The sequence below is a fragment of the Anneissia japonica genome, unplaced genomic scaffold (assembly GCF_011630105.1).
Source record: "Anneissia japonica isolate Jap-2015-1 unplaced genomic scaffold, ASM1163010v1 scaffold287761_len698747_cov189, whole genome shotgun sequence".
In the NCBI taxonomy this organism is placed as follows: Eukaryota; Metazoa; Echinodermata; class Crinoidea; order Comatulida; family Comatulidae; genus Anneissia; species Anneissia japonica.
The window spans coordinates 142336-166484 of NW_022715691.1; the positions used below are offsets into that span (position 1 = coordinate 142336).

At 32.1% G+C, this 24149-nt stretch overlaps 1 protein-coding gene across 1 annotated transcript in view; it reads right to left on the reverse strand.

Moving 5' to 3' along the window:
- Positions 1-24149, reverse strand: part of LOC117109320 (peripheral plasma membrane protein CASK-like) — a 68395-nt gene that overhangs the window by 7874 nt on the left and 36372 nt on the right. The window contains exons 4-6 of the mRNA XM_033251591.1: positions 11447-11552; positions 4030-4107; positions 183-255 (exon numbers count right to left, since the gene is read on the reverse strand). Of these exons, the coding sequence (XP_033107482.1) occupies positions 183-255; positions 4030-4107; positions 11447-11552 (257 nt within the window). The remainder of the gene's footprint in view (positions 1-182; positions 256-4029; positions 4108-11446; positions 11553-24149) is intronic.

Here is a 24149-nt window from a genome sequence, read left to right on the forward strand (position 1 = left end):
GAATCCATCCATACTTATTTGAGCCATCCATTTATCAATCTGTTGGTCCATCAGTTGGCCACTTGGTCAATACGTTGGTGAATGGGTTGGTCTATCGGTCAATTAATCTGCCCATCCATAGGTATGTATGACCGTCCATTTATTATAGTTTACAAAAAATTAATATAAATCATACTATATACCTTTATATCTCTATGTATTATATCATTCTCATGACAATATTTCAGAGCTTCCAAAATTTGACGAAGATAGTGGCTGAGGGGAAAAAAAGAAATTCAATCATAATTAGCATTATAATAAACATTTATTATAATAATTTTTTTATACATTTGCTACAACAAAGGATCAAAATAAGACCTCTCAAATGTGGCATCACAAAAGAATGTGGTAAACTTTAGTAGGGAACACAATGAGCTGACAGTCATTATCGACCAACAGCGTCAGGTCATCGAGTGCTCATAAAAAAATGGTTTTGTTGGCTGGCAGTTATACGACTGCCGCACAACGCAGTGTTTTAGTTCACTTTTGAAGTGTAGCAAATTATAGTAGCAAAACAAGCATGAAACAGGCACAATTTTATAAACAGAATCAGTGGTAAACAAACTGAAGTTAAAGTGGTTTTTTTATATTCATTATATACATCAAATGAAATAAAATATTTACAATCTAAATCTTTTAAGTTTGGAGGTTTAAGAGATCCCAAAATAATTTCCTGAAATGTAAATGTAACTTGATTTTTTAAAATTTTAATAATATCTGTCTCAGCAGGCAATGCGTGATCATCTATGATATTTAATCAGCCCTCATCCATTCACGTCACCTTCTAATTAGATAGCTTTAATTCACGAATATTTCCTAAGACCGACTGAAAAGTTGAAGGCATTGTATGTCAGAACTAATCTACCTGTGGCTTATTTCAAATTATATTAATTCTGAGAAATATTATAGGATAGACAGATTAACTTCACAGCAAAATCTAATTTACATCAAAAGCAAATGGATCTGAGCTGGGCGTAAACATTAAAGGCAATGTAAAGTAAGAATTTATCTCTGGTTTATTATAAAACTATAATTAACTCAAACAATATATGGGAGTGATAATCTTTATTACCAAGTTCAAGTGGAACAGTGGTATTGCACTGGGCTTCCAATCAAAAGATGGGATTCGGACTTAAGATTGGCTAATTATTATTAGGTAATACGCTTTATCTTTATCCTATGGAGTGAATATATAATTATTTTGGTAGGTTTTATTGCAAATGATTATCTAGTTGTACATTTGTATGAAAAAAACAACAGCGGAGCTTTTGTTAGAGCAGGTTTTATCTTGTATTGTTTGTTAGAAAAGCTTACTAAGCTGTTTTAAATCTTTTAGTGTTTTGTAATTCAGTACAACATTTTGTTATTAAAACCTTCAAATGTATTTTTACATGTCTTAATGTTCTTTCGTATGTAATTTCAATATAAGATACATCATAACGATACCTACCTGCTTTTATCAACTATAGTGTTATTGTATGTTTCTGTTAATAAGCCTTTAAAGTTATATTTTAATCAGTCTTCATACAGATTTCTTCTTATATCAATTTACAATACTACAAATAATATATATTACGACAGCAATTATTTTTATATTAAATATTATTAATTAAATTTTAATTAAAATATTTTGTGTGTAACCTTGTTATAGTATTTACTACTTTACATAATGAAACCAGCCATTTTTTATAATCGTAGGGCTTACTATTTATATACTAGAGTATCACATACCACAGCTGTTTCTTTACATTAGTGCAAATATAATTTTACATAAAATCAACTTAATACTTCTTTCTACAGTATTAGTATTAGATTACCGCTTAATATTACACTGTTATTTATCTTATTGAAATTATATCAGATATCCTATATTTGATACAACTGAATGCGAGACAACTTGTAATGTCTCTCTTTCGGCCCAAACATATAAATGTTCAATGTTGAGTACACACTCTTGAATACACAAACCCACTCACCCTCCTCCACACATGTGTACACAAACCTGTACACACCCACACCCACACTCACAACCAATACCCACTGGCACTAAGTAGCATACTTGTAATTTGTCAACACTCATGAAAACTGCAAATATATCAATTTTAATAACAATAAATAGAAAAGAATATATTTTGACATCAAGGTGGATAAAAGTATCGTTTACATTTTAATCACTAACAACCACTAACATGCCACTTTACATACAAGCGAAAAATGATTTAGAGCCAATCAAATTTTCTTTGACAATTACCTTTTATTACTATTGTTAGCAGTGACATTACATGTTTTAAACCACAGTGGATTAATTATTATATTTGTTTATATTTAGTGCAAACACTGAAAACTCATCCACAAATTATTTTCAAAACAGCTGGCTCTTGTGAAAAATTGTGGCACGTATATGCATTTCATGAAAGATGCATAAGAACTTTATTTCCAATTTGTAATAAGTGTCTCTCTTGAACAATCGATTATTTGAAATAAGTGCCGCGCTCTATCACAAGTTTGATCATTTAAGGCACAAACCTAATAAGGATCATCACTCTATAAACATAAAAAGAAAACATTAAAATTATATTGTTAAATATTAAATAGGTTTTAATCCCATCTCAGTATAGTTTAAAAGGGTTTAATTTCAAACGATTAAATTATATTACACTACGGTTATATTAATACAGTAACTTAAACGTTTATGAAAAAATAAAATAATTAAAAATGCTTTTGTTAAAATTGAATGTTTCAAATTTGGCCTTAATCGATAGGATTTTTGTATTATACATTAGTCTGTAAATCACTGAAAACTGAATTTCTTTTACCTGTGCTTTATTTGGAAGGAATAGAAACATTTATATATTATTTTATGTTCAAATTTATATTATTGGGAGTTTTTTTCTTTGTTTTTTGGTGGGAGTTTTTTCAATTTCTGTTCATCAGCCGAAATATTAATTTTAAGACCGAGTAATTTTAATTCACAAAACCTCCGCAACTTACACCCAGTGTAAGCCTAGTTAGTGTCTTCTGTCAGTAGATGAAATGAAGTGAAGTTTTTACTAATTAGCCTAAACAATATCTCATAGTGCATGTCTATTTATAGCATAAAAAAGATCAATGAGGTACATTAATTGTTCTCTTTGTAGAAGGGCAATACTATTATCATTAACAGGTACAATAACGGTCTATTTATAGCATGAAAAACATTAATGAAGCATACTATTCTTTTCTCCTTGTAGAAGGGCAAGAATTACCATTATCATTAACAGACGTGATGAAGGTTAATGTGGGTAAATGCACTGTATAACCATTGTCATGTTTTTTATAGAATTCGAACTGCGGGCATCAGTTTCAATGTTACTGATACTGCAGGAGCAAATATCTTAATTACATTAATACTTTGTTAAGGGGCAAGTGCATCAAGGTGAATAGTGTAGTCTGTTCAAAATTTATCATCTAATTCGTATCTTTACAATCACTATCATCATTATTTATTGCCGTACTACCATATTGTAATAGATAATAATTATTATAATTCATTTGTCTATTTATATATAAATTATACTTAGTTGTAAAAAAAAAATTTAATGGATACTCAAAGCCTAAAAATTACATATCTTCAGGTAACACAAACTGTAAAAATTAGATTTAATGTTTCAACACCACCCTTCAACCCCAACTCTTGATTGGAAACGAAATGCCTCACCACTGCACCATCTGCTACTTATGGGAACGGGGGTCTGAACATTTTCGGCGGAGAATAGTAAGGTCAAGAACTTCGCTGTTGGATTTCTGGTGATAAGCTCCTCGTGCCTACAAAAACCGGGTGAACTTGAGCAGTTTTAGAATGTATTATAACCAAAAAAAAATTTTTTTTGTCAGAGTTGTTGCTGAAGAGGGAGTGCGGGGCTTGGCATGTCTAATTAATCGCACTTCCCAGCTTGTGTTGCCTCAAACAATCAATGGCATAATTGATGTTCAACCTTACTGGTGCCTTACCTGGAAACTGCCTCACTGTAGACAAATCCTGAATTGGCTCTTTTTACAATTTCAAAGCATAGATCTGCACCATCCATACTGCAAAGAAAAACAAGTTGAAAAATCAATTCTTTTATTATATTTATTCATACTTTATCCTGTACATAAATTTGACAAGCACATTAGTCTTGTGTCGAGTGGCCGAGTGGCCGAGCGGTAATCAGGGGCACCGCTAGCTACAGCCTTAACATCGATGCTGGTTCCAGCCGCTCCTCACACATGGTTCGGTTGGTAGAACCAAGTCTTCTCGAATAAGGACTTAAAATGTCCAGTCCAGTGTATACATCTGGCTGGTGTGCACTTTAAAGAACCTATTGCATCTTTCGGAAGAGTAAGGGGTTACTCCGATGTTATGGTTCATTTCAGCCCTGTCATTGTGGAAAGATGTGAACATGTATCTACCAAGAAGCGCCTCTTTACGGCTGCTAGGTAGTCATGGACCACGCCCATACGCAATTCAGCACAATGACGCTGCGAGTTATGGGTTTTATTCTCCTACCTTTACCTTTACCTTTACAATAATTTCTCCTTGGGGATCAATAAATTTTTTTTCCTATTATCTTATTGTTAAACACCATGAATTTTTAACAAAAAAAATCCTTAACAATTTACATTTAATTTTCAAGGATCATTAACTTTCATGAAAATTAATTTGAAATATATTAGGTTCACAGATCTGGATCTGGATCAGAAAAGCTTGGTTTTTCCATACAATCGCTACACACTATACCAACAGCTTTCAGTATATACATTACATTATAAAATAGACATCGTAGTCATAGGACAGCATTATCACCATATCAGGATGTTTACATTTTAAGTAGGGATTAACACAAACTCAATACTATAATGTAAAAAATGTGTCAGTAACATAATACATTGCAAGATTACTAAGGTTCATCATTATTATAAATTTAAGCAATGTCATAATTAACCAATATTGTGGATCTAAGATGATATTTACAAGTACTGTGGCAAAATTAAATAGGAAAATCAAGTGAAAAGAGTAAGCTTTAGGCCCTGTAGTTCACCATAATAGGTTCTCTAGTGTATTCCTTTAATTGCTTACTTAACACAGCTGTACCTAAACAGTTTTGCTATGTTTTTCCGCTTCAAATGTCACATTAAATGTCAGCGAATTTATAAATTTCTGTATCATTAAACTTGATGGGTAAAACAAATGTGATATTTGAAGATTTTTTTTTCTGGACTTGATTGAAAGATTTTCAAGATGTTTGAAATGTCATTGAGTCAAAGGTAATAGATAAATAAAATATGATTGTATGGTTTGGTGATTCAATACCTGCCATCCACATACATTGTTCAGGGGTCAAATCATTAATATGGAAAATTAGAATCAACTTCATTTCCTACATCATGTGCCTCAGTGGGTTAAATCAAGATTTGTTTTCAAAATGCTTTTTTTCTAGTTTAAGTATATACTTAAAACTCAACAGTCCTGAATTAAAATCTATGGATGCATCAATTTTTTTTTAATCGACAATGTATGCGAACAGATAAAAAAGTAATGTGATAATTATATCTCAACATACAGTACATAGCTCTGGAGTCAGCTACATATAGTTGTAGCGTATTGCACAAAATATGTCAAAGGTCAAAATTTTTTTTTACTACTAAAACGTTGAGGGGATTACTTTTAATTTGCACAGATAATTCACTATTATTTTAATTTATTATTTAGTAATACTGCAGTTCATCTCATAGAAGACCAACCACCCCCCTCCCCTAAACACAAAACTTGGCAAATTTTTAGGGGCGAGCTGACTGTATACCCAAAAATTCATTGGCAATTGTTCAGCTGTGTGCACAATTCAAAGCCAACAATAGATGTTGATTAAAAATGCTTTCTATGACAAATAAACAATAATCTGAATTTGAAGAGTTAGTATAAGATCTAAATATAATAACAATATTAATACTACTAATAATATTAATAACAAGAAAAATAATAATAATAATAATGATAATAATAATAATATTAATAATACTAATACTAATACTAATAATAATAATTTTAAAAGGATTCATCCACCAATAAACAAGTACACTTTAATATGAAAAGACGAAAAATAAGTACATAGAAAATACAAGGCTTCGTGCAAGTTAAAATATCCTGCAAACTAAAATTAATTTGTTCACGTCTCCACAGTTAATTAAAAAAAAGAAAAAAAGTAATGAATTTACCATATTTTATCGACCAAAATATTGCTATTTAACATGTGATATATATTTCAAACAACATCTTTAAATTATTTTTTATTACATATTATTTTTCACCCTCACCATTTACTTTTTTAAACCGTGCCACATCATCATGCAGACACTTATGGTGATAGAATTTGATTTAAGAGACAGTTTTAGCGAGGTAGAAATTTAAATATCGCATGTCCTAGATCATATTGTGAAGAACTTAGTATGCTTTATGGATGACTCGACTACGAGGTGTCTAACTTTAAGCTGACAATCACTCACTTTAACATTATTCTCTGGAGTGTTAACACTGTCACAAATTAGATGTTAATGCATGTATATTATAACATAGTACCAAGTACTAGGCCTTGGATGCATTATATGATATGATATTTTTGATGGGGAGAAGATCACCAAGTTGTGTAGTTAGTATTCTATAATTACAATATGTTGTAACTTAATGTTGTGAATGGAAACCAACAAGTTGTGGGCCTAGTGCTTTCCAGTGGATTCCACCTAAACTGTTGTTCCTGTGATAGGCGCTATAGAAAACTACCACATTGTGAATTTTGGGCCTAGAAGATATTGTTGAATGGGAAAAGAACCAAGTAATGTAAACATGTCCTAGAAGAATGAATTATGAAGCAAGTGGGAAATCTATGAATATAATTTACTATACATGAAAGATATTATTTAAATATGATAATTTGTATATTTCCAATTAAAAAGTTAGTTTAAAAGGATAAACAAGTTAATGGTTATGAGTTTATGTTCTTTGAAAATAGGAAAAATTTTTATTTTTAATTTAGCATTTGCAATATTATGATTTATTGGAACATATGTGCCATAAAGGTATAATTTCAATAATTATAAATTATTTATATTAATGTTAAAATTAGATTCAAATAATCAACATTATTTGCGATTATCAAGTTATTGATAAATATAATAGAAATATAAATTACAGATATTAAGATTACCACAGCTCACTGTGTGTGCTCACCAGTAAAACACTAAAAATCTTTCAGAATTGGTACTTGCTTAAACCTGCATCACTAATGTATATGACGTAGGACCTATGATATTCCTACTGAACTACGAAAATATGTAAATAGATGAACATTGGAATGGGTATGGAAAGCGCCACGCCAATATTCTTTAATAAGCGTGCTCTCGAATAAGCACTGCAATTTTATAAGCGCCGCGGTGCTCATTCAAGCAATTACTGTATTTAAAAAAAATTTAGTCACTTTGTCGATATTTGATATTTAAGTTCTATAATAAATATTCACATTGACTGTCTTCAAGACATCCTAATTATTTAAATTCATATATAATGAATTATCTGATAGTTATTTTCAAAATATTTAATTATTGTTCTATAATAATCAATATTTGTATTGATTGTCTTCAATCATTATTGATCGATATGAGCATCAGAATGATGGACATCGGATTTCAAACTAGGAACTCCAATTAAAGAGTATGTTAAACCCAGTCTACAAATTCATTCAAGCATAACACACAGCGACAGCCATGATCATCTTCAGTGTTTCCATGGCGGGAATCAGGTGACCAGCTGTCCTAACACGTTGGTCCATGGACTCACAACATCTTCTGTTTACATTTCACGCAGATTTTTTACATTATTAATCTCATCTTCATTTCTCGACTTCTATTATTGATTCTCGTCTAACACTTGGTGCGATCATGGCGTTCCTCCCGGGAGAAGCGCAACATCAATAATTTCTCAAATGACATGAAATGATGTCCATTACAAAATACTCTCCGACACCTCCGAGGAGCCAGAGTGTCTCCGATGCTCAAACTCTCACTTAGTTTTAATGATGATTTCCCAAGAATAGTTTGTTACATCAACTAATCGCTGAATAAATTCGGAAAATCTTCAATTTAGAATTTTCTTTGAATTGGAAAATGGTATTATTAATGTTGAACGAAAAAAAAAAATGGGTATTTAAGTTTTTTGACACTGTGATGTCTTGCCAAGGAAAGCAATTTTCATCAAATGCTTTTTTATGTCAAAAATAATATGAATATATATCTGGATATTCCTTGCACTGATTATACAAGTTATAACATTTTTTGTGTAAATGGTATTTTTTACAGTATCGTGTGATGATCTAAAAAACCCTTTTGGTTGTGTTGATTGGCTAAGTAGTAAGGCAAGATGCGATGATAATTGGTTTAACTGGTCCAAGACTCCTCATCCATGATTTGTTGGTAACATCCAGTTTGTTCAGGTAAGGTCTTGAATTAAGTATTTGCTTTAATTTTCACCACTTCGGAATTCAGTGCTTTACCACTGAATAAGTTAATCATTATAAAGACAATAAAAAGAAATAAAACCAAAAGGCCGATGTGCACATCTGGCTCGTGTCCACTTCTTCTTTCTTTAAAAAAAAAATATATATTCTATCTTTCAAAGAGTAAGCAATTACCCTAAAATGCTACTTAACTTTATCCCTGTCGTCATCGTGGAATAATGTCAACATGAAAATACTAAGCGCTTCTCTATGGCTCTTACAGCAGTCACGAGCCACGCTCAAAAGGCAAATATGCACAGTGACGCTGCAAGTTATGGGTTATTCTTTGGATTTTACTTGTAATAATGGGCCTAAATTATTTATTTACCGACTTCTACTTTATTTATAGGCAAAACTTTTTGTCATGTATAAGGATAGTATAATATAATTTACTCATAAACCCTCATAATTCAGCACTGACTTTGTTAATCAAATGATGACATTAAACAGGTATTTATTGCATTTTTCTTGTAGTTTAGTGCTTGACAGTAACTAACAGCTGCTCTAGAGTACATTATACTATAGAAAGTATTGATATATTTAGAAATTAGTTTTTTGTGATTTTACTGGTCGATCACAAGGAACAATCAAAAATCTATAATTAATGTAAAAGAAAAACAAACGATTTGTTGATGAAAGAAAAAAAAAATTAAGCAAACTAAAAACATCCACATAATTTAGCAATGGAACTAGCCACAATGAATAATTTAAAGCCCCTTCTGTGCAACAGGTTTTAATTTGAGAAATGGACAAGATAAACTAGGTAGGGTTATTGTTTTGGTTCTTGATCAGCTTTTTACTTAATATTTGTTTATTCTGATTATTTCTAATACATTAAGGCTGTTGATAGAATCCGTGACTATATGAAGCACTAAATATGAAATCATTATTATTATTAATATTTTTATTTTCTCAAACAGGTGCTTTAAAATTATTGTCATATTTCTTATTTTTCATACAAAATTTGGACAGTGTATTTTCAGTGATCATTTTGTTATCATACTATGAAACAATGGAGCCAATTAGCAGTGAATATAAATTAACAATCTAAAAAAATGCAAATCACTAGATCTTCCGAGTGGCATATGAATATTCATAAGGACCATACCAAATAAATAGGTATATCTCATTTGATGTACAGTATAATAATGACCATATTGATTAACACAGGGCTATAAAATACTAGCCTGGAGTGGTACTTGATGAAGGTTCAGTTGAAAAGTAGGTCTAATGAAGTTTAAGTAGTGCATTATGAATGTTACGATCCGAATGTTAAGATGTTAAGCGGTACTTAACCAAGAAGATAAGAAGTGGTTATGTGTGTTCAATAGTAGTCTTGAGCCTTATTTATAGTAATTGTAGTAGTAGCAGAGGTGGATCTATGAATTCAAAATAGAGGAGGGGGCCAGAGGAGTACTTTCACAGATGGAGAATCTATACCACCTCAGCCTCACCATGGTTTGGGCTGAGGTAAGAAAATTTGTGATTATGGCACCTCAAGATGGTCGGAAACTGCACGCTTATACTTAAAATTTGAATATAATTTTCTTTATATCTCCATTAAAAAAAAAATGTTGAACAATTTAGAGGGTGCCTGGGCTAGCTGGGCCCCCCTTGAATCCGCCACTGAGTAGTACAGTATTATGTACGGTAGTTACACTTAACCACCAAGTTATGTACAATACTGAAGATGTGCAATATGTACTGTCTTCGAAATAAGTAATTAATTGTTTACAAGTAAATTTTGCCTTTGGTCCAACAACTTGTGTCCTATTTTTTATGTTTTTGGGAATAAAGGCGACCGGACCCTTTCAATTCAAAATATGTGAGTGTTACTGCGCCATTGAACATTGCATTCTGCTATGGATATTGTTGCTTTAAGCATGCCTGTCGATTGAGCATGCCATGAAGGATAAAATTGAAATAAACACGCTTAGAGTTTCTTAATTTTTTTTTGTTTAGGAACACTCATGTCTTTTTTTGAAGTTTCATATTAAGTTTAAGTGTACAGACAGCAAACGATCATTTGATTTAAATTTACTTAAACTCAGGAGATTTGAAAGTAATAAACAACATACTTAACATGCAAATTTGATTATGGTAATGATAATGATTATGGAAATTAGCAATACACACTCAACATTCCTAAAGCTAATGAGTACGTCAATGATAGTGCTCAGGTCAGTGTACAGCTCATCATGTACAATGGATCAAACTTCTTTTATTCTCACCATATCTTCTCACTTTTGAGACCACAATGGCATATTTCACTTAATTCCAGGATATACAATTATGGACTACACAAATATTTGACAAAGCAAAACAAATATGAGAAGAAAAATAGGTTGTTGATTAAAAGAGTGGCAAGGGAAAAAATAAACTCATATACACAACTGATTGGCTCACACACCAGGTGCAAATCTGCTACAATTTTCCACGAACATTGTATCAACAGCTTAATCCAGACATTCACTGCACCCGATGCGATCATTTTTAATGACGATCCTTTCAGACCGCAACTGACAATCAGCAGATGGCACTGCGTCGTATAAAGCGCGTACAAGCAGCGGAGTTGGATTAGTTGTACCGTACGACCGTCATAGAACATAGTGAACGCCAGACTATAAAGGAATCTTCTGAAAGATTGCTCTGTTATATATGGCTATATAGTTATTTGTATTTCATCCTTCTATATAAAACACAAGTAGAGAAGCAATGGGATATGTAATCGGGACTCAAGGATCCATACGGTTCAGCGCACTCCAAGTGGCTACCATCAAAAGGCAATGACCAAGCTTGCTGTACTCTTACTATTGATAAGAGTAATCTTAGAATATACTTACTATTCAAAGACCATGTACAGCATTCCATCTGAGCTGTAAGTTTCCAGTAGTTCAACGATGTGAGCATGCTTTAACATATGACAGATACTTGCTTCTCGTTTCAAATCTATAAAAAGTAAACAAAAATTAAAAGTTCAATTATTAAATCTATTAATCAATCAATCAATCTATCAATCAATCAATCAACTAATCAATAGCAATCGGGTACTGCTATATGAATACTTGCTTCTGGCATTTTTCATGTTTCTCCAGGTCGGTTCCTTCAGACCCATAACCAGGATTTCTTTAGAAAGAGGAGTTGCCAGGTCCAGGGAGCCGCTTAGCTCCCGGAGAAGAAATCCAGTGGAAGTGAGAGGGCCTTGAGCTATAGCATTGTAGCATGTAAATGGAAAATTTTGAAAGTAATGCAATGAAAGGAAGATTGTTGGTTTATCAGCAGAAGGGCTTCACTCAAAAAAGTGGGGGTCGGCCGAACTATAGGAATGGTCTCTTGTATTTCGGGCCTGCTCTCTTCTTAAAAGCTTTTGTTTCTTGCTATCATGTCATCGCACCATCATTATCAGAGTAAAGACAAGATTCCCTAGCTCTATGAAGCTTCTGCAGATACTGTGTAAAACATATGTCTCAGTACAGAGTGGAAATTACAAAAATGCCACAGAAATATCATTTAGCCTACATAAAAAACACATCTATAATACAACTCTCAGCGATTTTTAACAGACGATCTGTAAACGTGACCCTGGATTAGAGATGCAAGTATGTAATAATACTACAATACAAATACTGTTGCTTGTAGCTTGTACCTGGAACATGCATCCTAAAATGAGTCAAATTCACCTCTTCTCAGCTAATAGTCCAAAGTGTCACGCAACATACGCTACATAAAATATTTCATTCACTAGTGAAATTCTAACATGGCCACTGAAATAGATTTTATAAGGTTGAGAAATCTAAAGGATAATGTTGATGCCAAAAAAGCTCTTTTCTATTTTCTGATACAAAAATCACTCTCTAAAACAGAGTGTTGAAAGGAATATTGGAAGATCAATTTATGACATTTTAATGGCAACTGTCACCCTATATTTCATGTGTCTTCATATGACAGTATGTTTTAGAACATTAATATTTTTACGTTCAACAGAATTGTGTTAAGCTGATGAGTTTCAAATGTAAAATCAATATTTGAATCGTTTATTTTGAATAGGAGTTATTTATTATGAATATTCAATGGGAGGGAAATTAAAAAACGTGAAAGTGTTTTTCTCGCTAATTAATACACTGCATGTGCTAGACCTTAAAGGAGGGTTTGGGAATTAAAATATCTTCTGTATTTCCTCAGGTATATACCCACCAACTATTTTATGCCCAATTTTACATACCCAGCTTTCCTCGGGCAAAAAGCCCAGGGTATGACATTAAAGAGTAGCTTAGTTGTCTTTTTTTTAAATCAATGATTGGCTCTAAATTAAAAATACCTGTAGGCATGCAAATGCTGAAAAAAAATACCTTCTGATTGAAAATGAAATTCCATGTGTGTAAGCCAATTATCTAAAAATTGTCACAATTTTGTACTGAAGAAGGGGGGTGTACACAAGGCGTTATAGCATTTAAATATATATGTACCGGTAGTACAATTAACTATGACATTATTGTTATAATTTTCTCCGAGATCAGTAGTGAATAATTAACTAACCAGCAAAGTGGGTCCTGATTCATAAAAGGTGCTATTACAAAAATTCAAAGTGTTGAAGCATAAAATGAGAACTGAATCCATTCTTTGTTTTGATATTTTCACCAACTAAGGTAGTTTTGAGTACTTTATAGTCCCAATCTCCCACAGAACCTATAATTCTGCTTATTGTATCTACAAAAATGTAGAAAGAATTGATCTTATAAATTTAAATGAGGTCATTGAAATAGATGTTTCTTTTAAACAAATACTTAAAGATGTAAAAGAGAGTAAACATAAAAGAGAAAAAAAATATTTGATTTATTAACTTTCAATTGGCAATTAAAAACAAGATTTTTTTTTTCACTAGTTAAGATTCAATGTCATTCTTATGTTGTTTTGCATAGAACATTAAATTAGCAGGTAAATTAATGTTTTGAATACATAGGAGAAAGCCTCTAATTCCCCACAAAAAAAGCCATCTGTTGCAATCTGTCTCGTTGAAGGTTATAACTTAAATCCTTTAAACAAGCAACTCAGTGTTTTAATTAAATTTGCCATTTTCACCAAAGACAATATACCTTTAATTGCAGAAAGATAATATTTTTCACCTATATATTCTTGGTCTTCTTAGGAATATTACAAGAGAATAGAGTCATTTTGAGAATATAAATGTCAGCTTTCGTTTTGATTTAGCTTTTAAATCTGAGTACCGTATTCCAATAACACTTTAAAAGTGATACTCAATATTACTAGTTTTCATTGTGCGCTTACTTTCCATGTAACAGTGAAATTAACCATGCATAAATAATGTTAGTTTTACAAATAATAAAGATTCTATTTTTATCCACAGTACTATTATATTGTTAACAATCATTGCGTTAATACTTACTGGTAATATATTATATTATTTCATTGCTCATTTTTTTTTTTAATTCATCTGTATTCAGGTAATTGTATGCTTTCCCATGAATAAATTAATTTTAATGTTGGTTTTACAAATAAAGAGATTCTATTTTTATCCACAGTGCACTATGTTATTCATAAACAATCATTATATTTATTGTTAATGTTTACTGACGAAATATGCTATTCCAATTCTTTTTTTTTAATCCATGTGTATTCAGGTGAAACACTTTCCCATGAATAAATTAATTATAAAGAGATATTTTCACCCATAATGCACTGCATTAAACAACTTCAGTTAAGAGATATTAAAAGATTAGTTTAATATTTGTCTTGTTTTATTATGTGTCTGCTTTCAAATGTGTGTAAAATAAATATTAGGTATACTTTACGGTACATGGTTAATGTTCCGTGGGTTGTTATAAAATATATTACAAATTGTTTCTCTGTTTCTTTCACATAATGTACTGCATTAAACAACCTTAAATAAAGCTCTGGCTACACTATTAACTTTAAATGACAAATACCTATGATTTGTCAATAGGTGTGATATGACATCATCATTGCCATATATAGGTGTGATATGACATTATCGTGCCCATATATAGGTGCGATATGACATCATCATGCCTATATATGGGTAAATTCAGGCGATACTTACAGTTGTCAGATTTGATTATGCGTTTTCATTCACATGTGTACATTCAGAAAGCTGTACCACGGATGAATAATGTTGAGTTCACAACATACATTGAAAGTAGGACGTATATAATAGTCAACGCGTATCAGTTATGAAAACATAGACAACATACACGCATAGTTCAACAACACTCCAATTATTATTGATTAGAACATAATTTCTTTTTAATTCAGTCCGTTTTATTTTTCATTCTGATTCTTTATTTCTACATACACGTACATTCAACAATATGATTCCTACAGGGACTTTGGAATATAGTAGGTTTATAATATTCTACATTAATATCATATTTCATTTTCTTTAATCGAATCAATCATTCACTACTAAAATATTCTATTTTAAAAAACATCAATCTAAATTTCTATAGATTTTTAATATAATAATTAAATCGATCAAGTATTTTCATTACCTATTTATATATTCAACAATAATAATTATGTTAGACTATACTTAATAAATTTAATAGTAAATATTAAATTTTTACCAGATCTTAATTATTTTCTTCCCCATTTCTTTGTCTTTCTATTTCAACATCCAACCAAACAGCAAATGTGCTTTATCGCTTTAACTTTTAAATTTTTCAATTATTTTATCTTCTTTTACATCAACTACAGAATTATGGGATCAATTATACTAAATCTCAGGCTATCTTTGAAACTTAGGGTATGCAAAAGTTAAATTCTGTTATGTTATTCCTTGCCAGCCAGCTTTTTATCTAGTTCTATCAGTATAGGAGGCACCCGACTCCTGGGATGGCCGAGACTCAACTGATGCTGGACAGGGTACATTTTGACAGATTTCTGCTCAGCTACAACTCCACTTGAAACTCTTTCCAGCAGTACACACAAATTAAAATTTTAAAAAAAATCAGATAAGCTAATTTCACTCGGGAGGAGGGTTTGGTTAAAAATTCTAAATCTGATCTAAAATTATTAATTTTATCTTAAATCAGAATTATAAAACATTTTAATCTATAAACAAAGCCATTTTAGCATTCATTACTTATTCTCCATCATTATAAATATTATCACTAATACTATTATTATTGTTGTTTTGATTTATCGATGTGTTTTTGTTTTTCAACGACCTGTTCTCTGGAGCAATTTTCAGAGTGCACATAACTAGCCTAGCAATACAAAACAGAGACATAAAATCCTTAACATACAAACCTATAAAATCATTTTTATTGTGACTTATACTTCCTTGTAGATTAAAAAAAAATGCTTTATTGGACGGGTGCTGTGAAATGGTACATACTACACTTGCCTTCCTATCTGTAATTTTCTAGGTTAAAATGTTTTAGAAAAAACAGTGCAACAGCGTTTCTTCCAAGCGAAAAACATGCTCTTCACAAGAGAGTGATCAAACATTCCAAATGGTTCTATTTCCTAAAATAATCACCATTAAATAAAAATGTAAGTTAAATTTAAACAAAATTTAAGCAAGTTAAATTTTAAGAAAATATCTACGGTAATAACTAAATTTCTTTATGAACATGAAAATCCAAAATGTATTCCAAGAAGTATTAGAAGGAAAAATATGCTGCCCTCATACACCAATATTCTACATGACCACATGATTATTGTCAGGTGACCTAAATTTGTACACCATGTGACTAATATTTATTACCACATCAGCTGATGAGAATGATGTCTACATCAGGTGAGCCAAATCATTTCAGTTATAATTGTGGCCATAAACTCAAGATATGTACATGTTTGTGCTATCTTTTTGATTTTCACATTTTGTGACATGAAAGAAATTGACCTTAGTGATTTATACTTCAGATGACCCAGATTTCTATCATGTGACCCAATTTCGCTGATCAATCTGAATCTTATCATGTAATATCTGGCAGGTAACATATACAGCTTAGATAAAGTAAAAATAACTATATGGAGACATTAATAACAACATTATCATTATTAAACAAATATATCATCTGATTATGACTAGAAATGCTAACAATTCATCCTATGCAATTAAATATAAAATTAAATTCAGTATAGTGTGTAAAGAGATCAATATACTAAGAAAAATATTAGAGGAATGAAATTTATTGCTGGTAAAAAAATGATTTAAAAAAAAAACAATAGGAAAAAATTTAAGAATTCATTGCATTCTAAACGTTGAATAGACAATGTAAAATAGAATATAAAGAGATAAACAGCCTGAGAGAAATACAAGAGGAATGAAATCCCTTGCTGGTTAAAAAAAAATTATAGGAAAGAATTAATTGCATTTTAAAAGTTGTTAAAAGACACAAGGTAAAATAGAATGTAAAGAGATAAACACAATGAGAAATAGTAAGAGAAATATGATATGAAGAAATTCATAAGAATTGCATTATCTAGGGGGATAGAGACCAGGGGAATAAACAGTGAGCTTTATTGCTGATAGATAGCCAAATTCCAATTATGCATTCACTTCAAATAACTATCAAACTCCAAATGTCAGAACGCACAATGAGCTATCAGCGTTATCTAACATGCATTGCCATTAGACATGAATAGTGCATCCCTGAATGTATGTACACTTCCTGAGAACTGTGTTGTTGCAAATGAAATTTAATAAGGATCCAGAAAATGGGCCATATCTTTTTTCCATATTTATATTGGTTACTTTTGCTATTGTATATGTATGTATTGAAAGGGTTACAAAAAATGGTTACACCATTTTGTTTTCTTTAAAACTTGCATCTCCTAATCATAACACAGGTCATTGCTATGAGCATATCATGAATGTATGTAGTAAACAAAATCAAGAATTTAATTAACAAAGGAATTTAAAGTGAATGATATGCTGTGAGATACCAGAACAAAGCTAGGAGCATGGAGACCCATGGGTCTTATCCTTAAGAGCAAAGATGATTGCAGAGAATGTCGCAATACTGTACATCATCAATCAAACTAACATCCACCCAAGCCCTTGCAATCAGTGGCATAATCAAAGGAGGAACATTTGCCAAAAGCTCCATTGCCATACTGTAGGCACCACCCCCCCCCTTTCCCTAGAATTATGCTTAACAAATAAATTAGACTTAAGTAATTTGAAGTTACCTCATTTCACCTTATTTTGACTAAATCCCCCATCGAGCCCTCCCACTAGCTTTTCCTTTGTGCCCTCCTACCAGTGTCAATATGCCTAGATACACCACTATTTGCAATCTGGGATTTTCCCTAGTTTTGCAGCTAACTTATTTTACCATATACCCATTAATACGCTTAACTGTAGGATGATACATAAAGTGTCTTGCAGAGACGTAAGATATATAACCAGCTCTAGTTGGATTGGATTGGATTTATTCGGTGTAAACACCAAGGACAGCCCACGAAAGTCTAGAAGAAGACTTATTTCCAGTGGGGTCCTTCTGCTGGTGATTGGACAGTACACCAGGAGACAATCCCCTACTCTTTTCCGAAGAGTGTACTGTGTTCTTTAACGTGCACATGGGCCATAATACACACGGGACCAATGGCTTAAATGTCTCATCCTAAAGACGGTGCGCTATTTTAACTTGTATTTCAGCCCTCTAGCTGAAACACAAGGAGAGGCAGTGATGGGAATTGAACCGGGAACCTAGAGATCTCCACAGTTCAGCGCACACACAGTGGCTACCACCAGAGTAGCCGACTGAGCTAAGCTGCTCTAGTTTCCAACTCATGACTACTTTGTTCGAAGCCCTGTAACACTCTGCCTCAAAATTAACACTACTATGGTGATAAGACTCGCCCAGGTTTCCAACAAAAAGATGTGGGTTTAAGTCTGAAGCTGGCCTCTGGCCTGTGACCTTGGGAAATGTGATTTAGGGCCTGTTTCTACTAGAAAGAAATAATCGATTAAAAATTGCTTTTTCGAAAAATCGCTTTTATTCTCGCAGTAGAAACGGGACCAGTTTGGAAAAAGCGATTAAAAAAATCGAATAAAAACATGCAATGGGCCTGTTTTCTACTGGGCCGTTTCTACTGGAAAGAAATAATCGATTAAAAATCGCTTTTTCGAAAAATTGCTTTTATTTTCGCAGTAGAAACGGGACCAGTTTGAAAAAAGCGATTAAAAAAAAAATTGATTAAAAACACGCAAAGGATAGTGTGTTTGAACGGCAAATAACCGATTTTGGCTGTGCACCTTTTAACTGCAACACAAAAAAGCGATTATCCGGTGAAATGTGACCTCCAGGTCAATCACTGCAAAGACTAAATCGTATTAGGTGCAAACTTTCAAAAAAATTTGTCCTTTTGTTCATGTCCTAGGCCTACAAACTAAAAACGAACAAACATGTGGAGCAACAAATTCGTTTTGTAATTATTTTGTTGGGAGATATTGGGCCTAGGCCTCTCCGCTCTTTTTGGCCTATCGTTGTCGCTCGTTCATTGTGCCAATAAGCACAGCCAAAAACATTTGCCTTCTCGCCCCACACCGTATCTTACTCCTCATCATCATTACAGAAATGAGAAAGATACTACAGTATTCTATACAGTTAGGAAAACAACGTGTTGTATAAACAAAATGGTGACGTAATTTCCGTCACGAAAACCGATTTTCGAAAAATCAAAAATGCAGTTGCAACGCGAGCAGGCTGTCTAGTACTCATTAAAAAAGCGGTTTAAAAAAATCGATTATTTTGTGTTTATCAATAGAAACACACCCTTATCCAAGTTGCGTCTTTACACCCAGAAATGAAAGTAGGTACTACCTAGCAGATTTGAATGGCTTTACTGTAGTACATTGATTATTATTATACAAAATACTCAGCTGAGAATGTGTTCCTTAGGTGTTTGTCCCAAGGACAGGGATAATTAAAGTGGGGCGCACCGAGGCCTTGACCATGAAGGTAGTTGTTGAATATTAACAGCAGTTTCAGGTCTCAAGATAGTTAGTATCGTGGCTAAAGCTCTGTTCACAATACATGTGCAATGTGCCCATATTTATGCATGATGTCATATTACACCCAAATATGGGCATACCACAGTTATTTGTCACATAAAAAATCATGTAGTGTAGACAAAGCTATAGTGAGAAGAGTATGGTTGTATTTTATAAACCCTTATTATATGTATTCTAGGCCATGTATGGCTGAATAACAGATAATGCTGTTAACAGCTAATTCAGGGAAGTGATAAAACAACCTATAAAAGACACTTTACATTTACAGTGATTAAAACACACGACCATAAAATTTAAAATACAGTGTAATAATCGCCTCTCACATGACCTATTTTTTTTATCATATGTTCTATTTTTTTTATCACATGGCTAAACCAACAGGTAGAAATATACTCAGCAAAGAAATTAGGTATAAAATATACACTCTCTAAGAGGGTGTCATTGTAACTTTACTTTTATTTTTAAATATATTTAATCATTGATATGTTGGTCCTTTTTTGTTTTTCTTTAAAGCATTATTCCACGGCATTACGCCAGATATTTGGATCCTCATATCGTAACAGAATATCAAGACTACATATCAAATATTCAGGTTTTTATGATTCTTTATAGATATTTCCCGGAGGCATATATTCATATGAAACGAAAGATGCATGTACTATAACCTCACTTTGCCATTATCGTTCAAAGATCGAAAATACAAATTGATAATTTTACAACCTTACCGCAGGCTGTGTTTCTCAATCGTAGTTCTGAATAAAAAATTAATTAAAAATGCTGATTTTATAACTTTAAATTCAACAGCGCTTTGGCAAGCATTTGACATATTTTCCATTAATAAGTAGGTTAATCAAGTACAATTCTGATAAATCATACTGTATATACTGCAGGTAAAAAAAATATCTGAATTTAAATAACTTCTTTTCAAATGGTTTATTTCAGATTTTGAATTATTGAAAATTAAGGCAAAGGTATATTATTTTATCACAGATTTGTTTTCTTATTGTAAATTATTTAAAACATTGTTTTTAAAAAAAAATCAAATTTAATAGGCCTGTGTTGAAAAGATTATTCACATACACAGCATAATTTAGGTGGAAGTCTCGGAACAGATCATCAGTTGGACATGCATGAACAGTTTCGAAACAGTTCCCTGGTGAACAATTCTGATTTGAGAGGACTGTTTGCACACAGGGTAATACAAATAGAGCGAATACAAATACAGTGAGGCCGCCGGTGCGTATCAAAGATGTACTAGAAAGGAAAGAAATTTCCCATGCTAGAGAGAATGTTTTTAATGATATTTATTTGGTGATTTTGTTATGATAGTATCGGAGGATATTGTACATACTGTTTACTTTGTTACAATGCTGCTACAATATGACGTCCAGGAAATTTCATTGCTAGGGCACAACTGATTAATTACTAAGCCTATATCTATCAATCATGTTTGGGGTTTAATTAGAATATATTACACAATGTAATTAGAGTGTTTAATTAGGTAGAAATGGAAAGAAATTATCTTACTATTAATATTCTTACACTTATAGTATATTACAGTAAAGCATATTATGGTATAGCAAAAATATGCTAATTACTTTTAATATTTAAACTTTATGATGTTACAGCGTATATAATAAATAATATATTAGTCTACTGGTTGCCTAATCAAGGATTTACATGCTGTTCATAAAATTAATGTTTCATAACAAGTCATGATTGTAAAAATAATGTTTTACTGCTGTACTAGCCAGATAAAAAAAAACATTCCTTTACTCTGTATGACATTATTTTATTGATTTTTCTTGAGATCCATAATTTAATAAAAATTATTGAAATCACACCACATGTTCATCAATTTAACAGGTCCCCTGAATATCAGCTCCACCTCCTTCATTCAAAAGAGTAAATTCAAAAATTATGATTGTTATTTCATGATTAATGTCATTCATAAAAAGTACATAGACTGTAACTCCCTTCCTCATATCTTATGTTGTATATGATGAAAAGATGTATTATGACTAGAGCGGTCACTCCACAGAGTGCATATCTCCACCCAGTGATTGAATACAGTATGTTGAGTGCTGCAGCACATCCTCAAGAAAATAATGGAATTGCCAATCGTATTCAAGCACATTGTCTTCTTGAGCACTGCCTGAATGTGAGGTGCAATTCCATTATTTTCTTTTATGCCAAAGGGTAAAAAATCAAATTTCTGTGATTTGACCTTGCCCATCCAAAATTTGAATGGTGTCTTTCTTTGATCATAGAGAAAATAGAACAGAAGGAGTAACATCGACTTTATCGCTTATCTTTAATCCAATTAAACAGTCAGCTAGTGCCTATTAAATTGCACTACGGCCACCCGCGGAGCTTATCACAGCACTATCTCTTTGTACACACAGCTCCTCGCCGCTTAAGTGTAAACCCCTATAGACGAATGCCATTACCGATAAGTAGTATTATTTAGTAAGTACCTGACCAGCAGATTCATCCTATACAGTACCTTGATAGTGTTCGTTACCAAATTTTCTATTTAAAAATATTTAATCATTCATGTAATTTAGTTGCTATTACTAAGGAATATAAATACTTGTCTCCCTCCAATTAAAGACCACTTTTGGGACTACGGTTTTCATGGATTTGGCCTCTAATTAGAATAATAAAAATAAAAGATATTTGTTTATTTTGGACCACAGAAAAGTGATTTTAATTGGATGGTAATTTTAATATGAGGGAGACCTGTAATTTGCTATTCTAAATTATCACAACTCTGAATTAATTCACTCTATCTACAGAAATTAACAAACAATAAATAAATAAATATTCCCCTTTGGTAAATACTTAAATGGTTTGTTTTCATTTTAAAAGTTAAAATATTTAATCGTTAATATTAAACAATTGGTTATTATTAATGATCTAGCAAACTAATAAACATAAATTAATGGGAAGAATAATTAAATGTGCTAATGTAGAGGCATTGGTGCTGGCCCTACTGCCACCTATATATTTCTTTTAAACAAATAGCGACTCATCACTACGCGACTGTCCCCAATGCAGATTTATCGCATTTACATTTAAGTCACAAAGAAATTACGCATCAACAAGTTGTAGCGTAGGGCTACAACGCACGATACTGTCTGAGGGAGCTGATGAATCTATGAGAAAATACTGTAACCTTATAGGAACTGAACCTAGAACCCTGGGACTTTAAGGCAAGCATCTCAACCACCATACCACAGTTACTACCTCTGTCTTATTAACTCGGTCTTGTACCGCAACAATGGGAGTCCTATTTGAGTAAAACTTGCAACATCCTTCAATAATTGCTTAGTAAGATATCATTTCCAATCAACCTTTCTATTATCATCGCAAAAGTCAATAATGTCCTTTGTTGATGACTGCTTTAGGATAGTCCTTATCTTGGTGTCAACAGCCTATCTCACTGCCTTTAGTCTACAAAGAGATCATAGTGTAACTATAGGTAGACTATAAAACTAACATGGCCTGAGTGAAAATGCTTATCTATGGGTAGATTTCATTTATGCCTTGTTTTGTAAATGCAATAAATTTCCTTTTTTATAGATAAATAAATTTTACTTTGACTTTAATAATAACAAGATGCAAATCTATACTACAAAAAAAAAATTTTACTTTGACTTTAATAATAACAAGATGCAAATCTATACTAAAAAAAAAGGTCTGCTCGAATTGTAACTGTCATTAGCATACAACACACAATACTAAATACTATGTAATTCTCAAGAGTGAAAGGAGCCCTCTATAACAGGCAAGTCTTAAAATCCATTGTTCACATCAAGCTTCACACATGTGCATCGCGACAAACTTTGGTTCTCTTCAGTCATCGTTTTCAGCCTTAAAAGTCAACATAATGATTGATTGTTTTATTAATATTATTTATAAGTATCCATGGAAGATGTGTTGGATTAAAATCCACAAGCTATATATTTTAAGAAGTTGAAAACAAATGTGTGTAGGGGCTTACAGTGGGATGAGGCAGGCTAAGAATGAGGCTAGACCCCCCTCCCTCCCTCCTAAGACTTAGCTGCTTAGGCAACTAGGTCTAGACAGAAGGAGTTTTTTCTTTTTAATTTTGTATCATTCAATATAGATATTAGCTCCTTTCCACCCAACATTTTACAATATAAAAGATAATTACTGTAATATACAGTTGTAGTTTTGTATAATGTAGTGGTGGGTACGGAGTCAATTTAGAAATTCGTTTTTTTGTGTAAATTTGTACTCATATGCCTACCTTAGTAACAGTATAATAAAGTCCATCGAGCTCACTAAGTTGTGGCTCCACAAATTTGACGGGGAAGGGGGAGGTGACATATCCAGCAGCTGGTCCGAACCAAATTGCCAACAAATTGGGCATCGGTCAGTGTCCTGGATTTGAAGTCCAATTATGTACAGTGCATACCATTACTTTAGCTACAATCATTACCATTTTTTCAATCTATAATTGTTTGTACACAGTATTTTTAACTAATTGAAATAAATTAAAGTAATTACTGGAA